At 35.4% G+C, this 13,025-nt stretch overlaps 1 protein-coding gene across 1 annotated transcript; it reads left to right on the top strand.

Annotated features, from left to right (window-relative positions):
- The first annotated feature begins 4,670 nt into the window (after positions 1–4,670).
- On the top strand, positions 4,671–10,629 carry LOC127660414 (cytochrome P450 1B1-like). The gene is made up of 3 exons (XM_052150616.1): positions 4,671–4,808; positions 4,908–5,909; positions 7,220–10,629. Exons 2-3 carry the CDS (start codon positions 4,912–4,914, stop codon positions 7,818–7,820), a joined length of 1,599 nt encoding a protein of 532 aa, XP_052006576.1. The 5' UTR covers positions 4,671–4,808; positions 4,908–4,911; the 3' UTR covers positions 7,821–10,629.
- The last annotated feature ends 2,396 nt before the right edge of the window (positions 10,630–13,025 follow it).

Here is a 13,025-nt window from a genome sequence, read left to right as displayed (position 1 = left end):
GACACCCTCACAACAACGAGTGATTTGCAAGAGGAAACAATAAGGAAGCTGGGATAAATCCAAATATCCTGCTTGTGAGAAATCAGAGAGACAAAGAGGAGAAATCAGACAGTGTGACTGCAGAATAGTAGCACAGGTTGCAGAATAGTAAACTAAAAAAAAAAGTTTTTTAAAAAGTTCAAGTCACATATGGGGTCCAAAAGTCTGAGACCACCACATTGATAATCTGGTACCTTTTTCATTTAAACCAGGGAGTAAACGTAATATATTAAACAAAGAAAGACATACAAATCTCATTACTGACAAATCTGAAATTCAGGTACATTTTTTTAATTCAGCCTTTCTCTCAAATTGTTACTGACAATACCATATATATTGAAAATGTATTACATTTTAAAATTGCAAACATTTAAGCACATTTATTCTTCAAACAGAAGGCTGTACTTAATCAGTTTAACCATCAGCAGCACAAAAAAAGCTTTAATGTTTGAGCAGACAGCTCTAGTTGTGTCTGATGTCACCTCTTATGATAAAGCGCCTGAGTGTGCGTGACTGCAGCACAATAACTCAACACCCCATGGCTGTCCGAATGTTTTCTCCAGAAGTTGACTGTTCTGACTGAGAACAGAAGATAAGCCTTAGCAAACACCTTTTTTTCTTTTTTTAATGAGCACAAAGTTGTGACAAATCTACCACAGGCAGTCTAATTACTGTGCTCAAATTCAAGAGTGTAGGGTTGTTTATGGTCATTTAATGTGGATGGTTCTTAACTAATGCAACACAAAAATGACATTTATGCTCAGGTAACATTTAGTGTAAGCAAAGTGTGCTGTTGAATGGATCTTAGTTTATAAATGTCAGGTTTTTCTAGTTCCTAATCATTACAGGAACAGGTCCTTACCTCACTAAAATATGTGCAATCATCTGGATGACCTATAAATAAAAGCACTCTCATGCAAATGCCTTAAACGTGAGTCATAGCAATTCTTATGACTAAATAGGACTTATAGGGTGCTTTTTATAGTATTTATTTATTTATTTATTTTTAATCTGACCAATTTATTCAATTATTTTTCTAAAACATACATGTAAAGAATCCCGATTGAAATAATTTTATGTTGACCATAGTGTTAATAATATATATATATATATATATATATATATATATATATATATATATATATATATATATATATATATATATATATATATACAGGGTACAATGGAGCTAAAGCACACCTTTTGTCTGTTCACAAAATGTATATTGATAGAGTGACATATTTTGTGTGAAAATAAATAATAACGGAAAGTTGTTTTAATTAAAATTCCATTTTTTAAAAAGTGGTGAAAACTGAATTTTAATCAAAACAACCTTCCGTTATTATTAATTTTCACACACTTGGGGTAAAGGGGTATAGTGATATTATGTAGATAATTTCCTTTTAATTTCAAACACATATGACATTTTATAACATCTCAATTATTATATAAACGAATTAATCTCCATTGATTGGATCAGTAAATGTGAGCCCACTTTGAATATTTATTAGAACAAACCTATTCGCCACACTTAATTATAACAATGCAACAAGTGGACCTTTTACCCTAAATACTATCCTTTCACTTATTGGACAGTTATCATAAAACTTTTGATTTAATGATCTTGTACAAAACTGAAAGTTACAAATAAGTAGGCTATTTTGTCTAAAAATAAATGTAATTTTTTTTTTGGGATTTTCAAAGCTTCATAAATTTACAACATTTTAAAAGATAATTCAAATTAGATCAAATTGCCTCAAAATCAAACTTTAGACATTGTTGGTCAATGCAATAAAGTCGAAAAAATAAAAATGAATACGCCTATTTTAGGTATATAATTTTCTTATACAATTTAATTATATTAGGTAATAAATTATAATAATAATAATTATTATTATTACTATTTAAAACGAGTTACATTAACTTTATTTAAATAAATTAAATTAATTGTAAAATAAATGTAATTTCCCAGTGTCAGTTATTGTTTGAGTGCGTGCTGGCATGAAGGTGTGTGTGTGTGTTTTTTTTTTGTCATTACACAACCGCTCGCACGCGATCTCTGCTAGGTCCTAAAGCCTGGGTCAATACATCAGTTTATTGCCTCTGGAGTCTCCGTGCGTGTTTTTTTACAGCCGTTGTTTGCTTCACCGCAGGTGCTGCCAGCCACCGAGTTTGGAGGCAAATTTAGTTTTTAGAAAAACATAATAAAACATAATTTATATAACATTACATTTAACAAAACACAATAATAGACAGCCCAAAAATGTGGCATTTTAATCCTATTGATAAACTCCAGTGATCGCGTCATTTAACATTGCATCAAATAATAATATTTTGATCATTTTCTTCAATGTTAGGGCCATAACAAAAATGACCATCAAGGGAATAACACTAGCTAGATTGTAGGGTTCCACTGATATAGCCTATAAAGCGCTCTTGCTCAGAATATTTTGTGTTGTTAAAACAATAATACATTTATATTTTGAAAGATTGTTTTAAATAACATTATATATTTTTTCTTTTACATTTCTACCCTCATGCTCATTCGTATTGTTCTGAAATCTGTAATAAGCAACAAATCGTTTGTTAAAACTTCGACGAGTGACCAAAAAAACAAACAAACAAAAAAAAAAAAACACGAATAGCATTAATATTAGGCTACTGACCGTCACATTAACAGAGGCATAGCAATAAAGGAATGTCACATTAATGAAAAGTTGTTTATTTGCATGCATATCCAGGAGAATTATCTTATATTGCCCATTCATATTTAGTTTAATATTTCATAGAATTCTATTTTGATTATTTGCAGTTATTTTATTCTTTATAATGTCCTATTTGTACTTGTTGTATACCTGGCTGCTGTAAAGAGACATTTTTTTCTCCGGGGATCAATAAAGTCTGATTATCTGGTTTGATATTATCCGTTCTGTGTGCAGAAGTGTTCGCGCGCTGTCCGTGGTACTGAAGACTCTAGTGACGAGATGCCGTCGGTCTTACTTATTTGCTATTTTAATGTAAATTAATTTGACCTATAAGGATTTCTCCTTTTCGATTTATGTTCATATATATTGGGTTTTTAAAAAGTCACATATAGGGCCTATATGATTTTTTATTTTTTTATTTAAGTATTTTTATTTGTTAATTAAACACACTTCCAGTTGTCTCACGCATTTGAACTGGGTTTAAAATAGTCTATTAATCAATTTGAAATCGAATTTGAAAGATGACTCATTCGAAACACGTTAACTGACCTCAAGCACAAACTGTAATTGTGATCATGCTTTGTGCAAAAAAAGAAAAGTGGACTATGACCATCATGATTAATATGTATTTTATATAGCCTAATCATCATTATAAATAAATCTGTATTTTATTTGGGGAAATCAACGATTATTTCAAATTATATATATATAATAATTAGTATTATTACATTTAAAAAAGAATAACAAAGAAGACACTGTTATAGTACTTAAGACGAGAAATACAAAATACGGGCGACAAAGTTTGTAAAGGCCCAATCAAAATATAATAAATAGCCTATGCAAATTGTTATTAAATTATTGTGTTATTGTGTAAAACGCTGGACAGGTGGAAAAAGAAAAGGAGGGGAAAAAATTATCAAAAATGTCCAGGGACTAAACTTATTGTCTCAGAGCTGTCAAACATTTGTTACTTTAAAGAGAATTCCTGATCCATTTATTATAAGCCTTATTCTGTAGCTATACGCGCACGTGGATCTCCATTGCAGTGCTCAAAACAAATACATGCTTTGTTTAGAGGAAAAGTTATTAGGCTACTAAACAATTCCCCTTCATTTGACAACTGATATATATATATATATATATATATATATATATATATATATATATATATATATATATATATATATATATATATATATGTGTGTGTGTGTAAAAGTAAATTAAAAATCCTTCAAAGAGCATTTAAATACAAAGCTTACAGACATTATATTATTATTATATATTATTATTATTATTATAGTATAGTAGTGGGAGTTATTTAGCTATTGTATTCGTAGAAGCTGCAATTGCTATCATTTTTCTGATATGGGATCACATATTTATCTAGTAACTATAATTCATTCACTTATTCACATATATAGCTATATATATCTAAAGTAAATTAAAAATCCTTCAAAGAGCATTTAAATACAAAGCTTACAGACATGTACAATATCTCCTTCAGTAATATTACTGAAGGAGATATTGTACATGTCTGTAAGCTTTGTATTTAAATGCTCTTTGAAGGATTTTAATTTACTTTACATTATATTATTATTATTATTATTATTATTATTATAGTATAGTAGTGGGAGTTATTTAGCTATTGTATTCGTAGAAGCTGCAATTGCTATCATTTTTCTGATATGGGATCACATATTTATCTAGTAACTATAATTCATTCACTTATTCACATCTAGTATGAAGAGTTTAATACATTCACAGCGCATTCACCAGAGAGAGAGGGAGAGAGAGAGGGAGAGAGAGAGAGGGAGAGAGAGAGGGGTGATGCGAGAGGGGAGTGTGTGTACAGGAGGAGGTGTAGTTTTATGATGTTATTTAGTAGTGGATAATATTCTTGGATAAATTCATTTCACTCTGCAGCGACTAGCGCAACACCTCAAACCCGAGCATTCATTCACTCATTATTTCATATGAATCACTCAGACACGCCGCAAGAGATTTTGCCTTCTGAAAACTTCATAATTAACGATCCGAATTCATTGTGACGCTGATAAACTACAGGTAGCCTTTGTATTATTATTATTATTATTATTATTATAAGCTCTGAATCTGCTTTGATTTTTTGTCTTTTAAATATATTGATGGTGGCTTTCTTTGCAGGTCCATGATGGATTTACTGGCAGTTCTGGACGAATTTAGCCAGCTGTCATCACGGAGTGCTTTCTTATCGTTGTTGGCATGTCTAATGCTCATGTTCTTCTTGCGTCGATCCGGTCAGCGGCAGTTACCGGGTCCGTGGCCGTGGCCGTTAATCGGTAACGCCGCTCAGCTCGGCACTTCGCCTCACTTTTACTTCACCCGGATGGCTAAGAAATACGGCGACGTGTTTCAGATCAAACTGGGCAGCCGAACTGTGGTGGTTCTGAACGGCGAAGTGATCAAAGAGGCGTTGATTAAAAAAGCCGTCGATTTTGCCGGCAGACCCGATTTCGCGTCGTTCCGATTCGTGTCCGACGGGAAAAGTTTGGCGTTCGGAAACTACAGCAAGTGGTGGAAATTGCATCGCAAGGTCGCTCAAAGCACCGTGAGAAGCTTCTCCACGGCCAACATCCACACCAAACAGACGTTTGAGAAGCACATCGTGGGTGAGATCGGAGAGTTGATTCATCTGTTTCTGAACAAAACTCGCGAGCAGAAATACTTCGAGCCGCACAGTTATCTGGTGGTCTCGGTGGCGAACATCATGACCGCCGTGTGCTTTGGAAATCGATACTCGTATGATGATGCAGAGTTTCACCAGGTGGTGGGGAGAAACGATCAATTCACGAAGACAGTTGGAGCTGGAAGCATGGTGGATGTGATGCCCTGGCTGCAGTACTTCCCAAATCCGATCAAAACTCTCTTTGGGCAGTTTAGAGAGCTCAACAAGGAGTTTCATGTGTTTATCAATACCAAAGTGGTTGAGCACCGTAAGACGTTTTCGTTGAGCCTAATCCGTGATATGACTGACGCATTCATAATTGCTCTGGATAAAGGTCTGTCCGGGGGCCCAGGGGTCTTTCTGGGTAAAGAGTTTGTGTCACCGACCATGGGAGATATCTTTGGGGCGAGTCAAGACACTTTATCGACAGCTCTGCAGTGGATCATTCTGTTACTAATCAGGTAAATGCTTGTTGTCAAAAACCCAACAATAAAACATTCTGTCAGCATTTACTCACCTGTCATTCCAAACGTGTTAGCCTATATGTTCTTTCATCCCTGGGAAAAAGAAAATGAGATACACGCAGTGGTAAATACTCAAAATCCTCACTCGTAAAACAATGGCATGGTTCCATGAAGAAATTTTAACTCACAGTAGCCTATATGGAATCTTATTGAATAAAAAGGTTCTTTTTAGAACTTTTAAATGGAATTTTCGGATTCAAAACAAGTTAAGCTCAATCAACAGCATTTGTGGCACAATGTTGATTACCGCCAAAATTAAATCCCTCCTTTTCTTAAAAAAATTAATGAAAAAAACCCTTTTCTGTGTAGTTATATGCATTTTTTACAACTTTGTTGCCATGTGATGGAACGCCTAAAGCCCTGTAATTCCACAAAAACAACGATTTAATCAACTTTACAGCTCCAAAAGTACACAGTTTAAAAAAATAATAAGAATAATAATTTAAGTACTTGTATAATATTATACATTTCCTCCAAAAATTGGCCCCATTCACTTCCATTGTAAGTTCTAAGAGGGGGGGGGGGGGTGGGGTGGCCTATGTGCTTACCTGCCCCTTACCTGCTTGTTTATTAAATGCTTTAGCTAATTTGATCTTGCTTTTAGCAATAATATGCTTTTTAGACTGTAATAGCCTACTCTCAACTCAAATCCAAAGATTTTCCCAAAAATGTTGTGCAGAAAATAGCTTTTTTTAAAGCCTGACTGTAAAAATCACCATACACTTTAATTGCATGGAAAAGAGCAGCGTGGACATTCTGAATTGTACTGGATCTCGTTTTGTGTCCCACTGAAGAAAGAAAACAATACAGGTTTGGAATGGCATGACGATGAGTAAATGATGACAGCAATGCGGGGAGCGGGATACAACTAACAGATTGTCCATGAGAGACAGACAGATCTTAATAACACAGAGCTCTTTTGAAGTATGAGACAAGTGCAGAGTAGCGCTCGCGTGTTATGTAACTCTTCCGTGCAGGTATTAGCAGCGAATGAGAAGTGCAGGTTACAGCAATACAAAATGAAATTTGACCCACTAACACTTTTAAACATGTAGGTCACTGAATGAAACATAGAGAGCACAATGGCATGTATGCTACCAATTTTATTTATAAACAGGTGTGATATTGTAAGTAATAACTTGCATTACATTAAAATGAGCTACAATGCATAATGTTGTTACTCTAATTTGCAACAATTGTGCTGTCAATATTTTGGAGTTCTCAAAATGTTTTCACTTACATTGTAGGTATCCAGAAGTTCAGAAACGCCTGCAGGAGGATATCGACCGAGTGGTGGATCGCAGTCGCCTTCCAACTATTGCAGACCAGCCTCATCTTCCGTACATCATGGCCTTCATCTACGAAGTCATGCGATTCACTTCATTCGTCCCCGTAACGATTCCCCACAGCACGACCACAGACACGTCCATCAACGGCTATCCTATCCCAAAAGACACTGTCATTTTCGTCAACCAATGGTCTTTGAACCATGACCCGAACAAATGGGATCAGCCAGAGGTATTCAACCCAGAGCGTTTCCTGGATGAGGATGGAGCTCTCAACAAGGACTTAACCACCAACGTGCTGATATTCTCTGTGGGAAAGCGCAGGTGCATTGGTGAGGACTTGTCTAAAATACAGCTCTTCCTCTTTACCTCCTTGCTGGTCCATCAATGTAATTTTACAGCAGAAAGAACTCCCAGTATGGACTATATGTATGGGCTCACACTTAAGCCAAAAGCCTTTAAAGTGGCTGTCACGCTCCGTGACAATGCAGAACTTCTGGAGAACTTGGAAGGAGCTTCTCAAACTCCTACACAAGAGACAAAGACCTCAAGTTTGAAGTGAAATTAAAGCACACAGTTAAAATACTAAAACTTTTCCAAATGAAGGTTGCAAAGAAAACAAACTCTGAAGAAAATCTCAAAGTGTGTGAATGAATATCAAGATATTTCTAGACATCATACTCAGGCAAAACATTTTCCTTTACCAGAACGAACTACAGAAAAGCATTTGCTTGTCAAAATGTCATTACATGATGCACTGATTTATGGTATATTCTGCAAAACTAGCAAAGCATAACCTACACAACAAGTCCAAGCAGTTCTCAAAGACATTATATTGTAGTTAACTTTATTTAGACGAATAGCTTCCATGTTTGATTTACTTGCATAGCATTATTCATATGAGAGATGTGTATGTTACTAATTTAACATTAACCAAAGTTGTAGTTGGGCTGCAGCACATACGTTATTCCTCAGTTAGAGGAGATTTGCCCTTAAGATACTTTAGTCTCTTTATGTCACATATGTGTAGTTAGGCCAAAAGAGGATGAGTTGAAGGTAGTGCTCACAAAAATTAAATCTGATGTATATCTGAGTGATAAAGGATATTCAGCGAGAGAGAAAAAACAAGTAGGGTGGGGCTTGACCCACCAGGAACTGACTCTATTGTGAGAAGTGGCATATCAGAAAGAAGCCTGGTGTTTGGAGGGAGGGGTTAACAAATAAGAGGGATTCGTGATGTCATCCAGAAAGCGAAGTTGTTTCAGAGGCGGAGCAAGTTATTACATTTTGATAAAAGGTTACAAAGGCAATCTGTTTATTTATTTGCAATTGCACACAACAATGAATTGTGGACAGTTAAAAAACCTTGTCTCATGGAATCAAGTTGCTAAATGTCCATTTTTGCAAAATTACTTTTACTTTGCAGTTCACAGCAGTTTCTTGGTTATATAAACACTAGAGGTGAACAAAAATACTTTTATTCATTTTCAAACAAATCACGAGATAAACAGCAGATTATCAGTGCATAAACACTTAATTTTTGCCATGTTCCTTACACAATGCTATCTTATGACATCTAAACACTTACTTTAGTGCATGACTTGAAAGGCTAGGCTATACAATATACACTGAGCACTTTATTGGGAACACTATGGTCCTAGTAAAGTGCCCGACATGGTCTTCTGTTGTTGTTGTCCATTCACTGCATTCAGAGCTTTTCTGCTCACTACAATTGTACAGAGTGATTATCTGAGTGACCGCAGCCTTTCAGTCAGCTCGAACAAGTCTGGCCATTCTCTGTTGACCTCTCTGGGACTGCCGCTCACTGGATGTTTTTTTGGCACCATGGAAATCTAGAGACAGTTGTGCGTGAAAATCCCAGGAGATCAGCAGTCACAGAAATACTCAAACCAGCCCGTCTGGCACCGGTAATCATGCCATGGTCAAAATCTCTGAAATCAAATTTGTTCCTAATTCTGATGATTGATGTGAACATTAACTGAAGCTCCTGACCTGTATCTGCATGATTTCATGCATTGCACTGCTGCCACATGATTGGCTGATTAGATAATCACAGGAATATGTAAGTGTACTGGTGTTCCTAATAAAGTGCTCAGTGAGTGTGTTTTAACGATTAGATATAACCAACTACATTGACAGGCTTGTTTACACATGATGAAATTGCGTGGTAGCTCAACGGATAAAGTGCTGCACTCGCGTTGGACCGTTGTACGAGTCCCTCAGAGAATGTGAGTTGGCACGTGAGTTGAATGTGTCATAGAAGCACCACAATATGATGTAGTTGCTTCAGCAATTGCGTTTTTGATGTCACATTTTAAGGTTTAAGTTAGGTTGGTAGGTTTAGTTGATTTAAAACGTAAAAATATGTCTCAAGAGAAAATTTTACGCCACAAAGTGGACATTTTACCTCGTAACTGCTGCAAAACTTGTAAGGAGTCAAGTAACATAATTTTGCAAAAATGTTGCCATAGTCATGTAATTGTCATGAGTTCTGTCTGTAACTATGATCATTTGTGTGCATTCAAAAAATAAATTGGGTCGATTTTAATTTCATGTTGACAAACATATTTGTTTCTGGGATGTACAGAAACAGTGTCACTGCTCTGTTTTTACTTTTAAATGACTGCAACACGTTTTATTCCCATTTTGTTTTTGAGGGCACTTTATTTCTAATTAGCCCTGTGCTGCATTGTAAACATCACTATATAATGCTTAGCAAATGAGAACTTTGTAGAATATAATCTTACAGCACTTTACACATTGTTCCTGTAAATCAGTGTGCTCCTTAATAATGTTTCTTGATTCTCAATTCAGCTTTTTTGAGGTCTGTGCCTTGTGATTATAGGCTTCTTAGCATTAACCTATAACTAACAAAAGAACATACAGTGGGTGGGAAAGATTACCAGGTCATCTTTCATTGATATCTGGCACATCCCTTGGGTCACTCCTATCTAAGGGAGTCATGAAGGTGAATTTCAGGGTTTGTTAACTAACATATAGGCTATAGTGTGTTATGGTTACTAATTTTAGCTTGTTTCTACCAACTGCTGTATATATATTAAACTGTATAGTGATATTTGATCTGCTGTAATATATAACTGTAATAGCATAGTGTGGTTTTTTTCTGTTTTAGAAAATGACATTTTATGTGCATAAAGATTGATATAGGTTTGTAACTGAATAGGTGATATTAAGATCCCATTATGTGCTACAAACACGTAATATTATATTTTTCTACTTCATATAAGCTCTGACATTTGGCTGCTCTGTGATTTCTAAACTGCATACTGTTTACAGTTTTTGTGATTAAATGTAGTGCCATTTTAAATATGCTTTATATCTTATGGCTAATAAATGCAATCTTTGTTTATCAGTCAAAAAGATCTTTTCATACTTTAAAGGCTTAAATACATGGAGAAATCTGTAAGATATTTAGCTTGTTGAAAAGTGCACTGATAACACTGCCCTGTTTGTTTGAAGACCCAAACAGCCCCATTTACAGTAGCAGCTTTATTAACCAATGGTGTGAGTTTGGGGTGGGACGATCTGTTTGATTGACCAATGGCAGATGGCGGAGATGTGCGTGATACCGGTTTGTAAACATTATTTTTGCGATTCAATTTGGTGATGTTAATGGCACAGAAATTACACACTTTAATGTATATTATTGCATTCACATTTAACCTATTTGGTTTTGGCAGTGGTTTATTCCATGCTCAAGATTCTAACCCCTAATCCTAAACCTTACCCACCCTTGCTCCTAAACCTACCTGTACCTCAACCTCAGTAAAAGTAAATGTGGGAATTTTGCAGAACATGTAGTGACATAGTACATACATAGTCTTGTATTTCATGTTAGTACATAGTAAGGCGACCTTGAATTTCCATGAATTTGTTCACACAGAGCATCTGAACACAGTTTTTTTTTAAAGATAATTTTCATCAAATTTGATTGGTTTTATTTCACTTTGCTACACCTGGTGTAAAGTGACTGGCCATTAGAAATTAATGGGTTAGACTACAAAATACAGAAATATGAAGTGTTCAGGACCATCCCAATCCTTTAGATGAGCACATACACATACATATGTGTACATGTGTATATACACACATATGTATGTGCACCCTTTTGCATTATCTTTCCATGTACACTCTTTGAGAAATATTTCAAGAGCTACTTTTATTATGGTAAATGGTCTGCACTTATATAGCGCCTTTTTAACCTTGGCGGTGTTCAAAGCATTTTACACTGCATCTCATTCACCCATTCACACACACATTCACAGACCAATGCAAGGCGCTAGCCTGCCATTGGGAGCAACTTGAGGTTCAGTGTCTTGCCCAAGGACACTTCGGCATGTGGAGTCGTGTGGGCCGGGAATCGAACCACCAACCGATCAGTGGACAACCCGCTCTACTACCTGAACCACAGCTGCCCATATATTATGTTGTGTTTGTGCTTGTTTGAATTGGGATAGTCGGCTGTATGTTATGATACATCATTGTCTATGTTATATGTGTTTCAAGAAGTAATATGGAAAAACATGACACTCCTGTTTATTATATTTATGTCCATAGGAGTTTCATACACTATTACTTGCTGCAGTTTTGCCTCTGAGTGAAACAAATTTGCTCATAACATTTTCATAATTGAAACCTTTCCAAAGATATAAAACACATGGCTATCTCATCTTTTTTGTGTTTTTCCCAACTCTGAATATAACTGTTGTGATAACAAATTTGCAAATTATTACAACAAATCAGTTCTAAATTTTCAGCAAATTAAAAAAGCATTATTTAAGAATTGTTAGGATCAACAATATGCATTGAAAGGTCCAGATTCTAAGCTTTAAAATTACACTTATTTTGTTTAGATCAAGTTTATTATTACATTATTATTATTATTAAAAAAAATTCTGCAGGGAGTTTCATATTTCTTATTTCATGATTTTATATTTAAAACATTAATCTCTTACAATTATTTATGCAATTGTAATTGCTGTGTAAAAGCATTTATTTCTGCTCTGAGCAGCATTAAGTCTGTGTTTGTTTTCACAAGTCCACAGCATTGTGGAATATATCTAGTGTTGTGGAAGGTCCGTCAAGGAGCGGTATAAACATTGGAACATTTTGCGGGTAGTTTTCATAAATTTAACCTATAACAAACAGAAATGACACAAAAGACATTTCAGAACTGAATGCAGAAAGCAGTGCAAGAACCATAAAATATCTGTTTCATCACAAGTTTCCCTCTGGAGTTACTGAAAGACATCTCATATATAATGTCTGTGAGACAATCTCATCCATCTTCCTCTTGTAGGGATTTAAATCTCATTTTGATCAGATCCAGAGAAGACTTCCAGGAATCCAGGTCATGTCATGCATGTATATATTTCTGTGCTGTGTGTGAGATAACAGATTAACACACACCAGGTAATGACAGACTAAGATGGTTTTAAGTCCCTGTGGACAAACAGTTGTCCTGCTATATGATGTTTCCACAGACACAATCAGTTGTTGGGAAAAAACAACTGATGAACTGAAAACGCCTGCTTATACTTGGATGACTCCACGCCAGTGGACAAGTACTGTGGTGAACCGATGTAAAGGAGTGGTAGATGTCGAGACATTAAACGCTTTTTCTGTTTACAGCTGATGGGTGTTGACTCAGTGTGAGTGCCCTGTATTATCACCCTCTACTCTACACCTGAAAATCAGCACAGCTATTTTCTTTCTTCCTTCCTGG

This window comes from Xyrauchen texanus, chromosome 20 (assembly GCF_025860055.1).
Source record: "Xyrauchen texanus isolate HMW12.3.18 chromosome 20, RBS_HiC_50CHRs, whole genome shotgun sequence".
Lineage (NCBI taxonomy): Eukaryota > Metazoa > Chordata > Actinopteri > Cypriniformes > Catostomidae > Xyrauchen > Xyrauchen texanus.
This window is presented reverse-complemented; position numbering and strand designations above follow the sequence as displayed.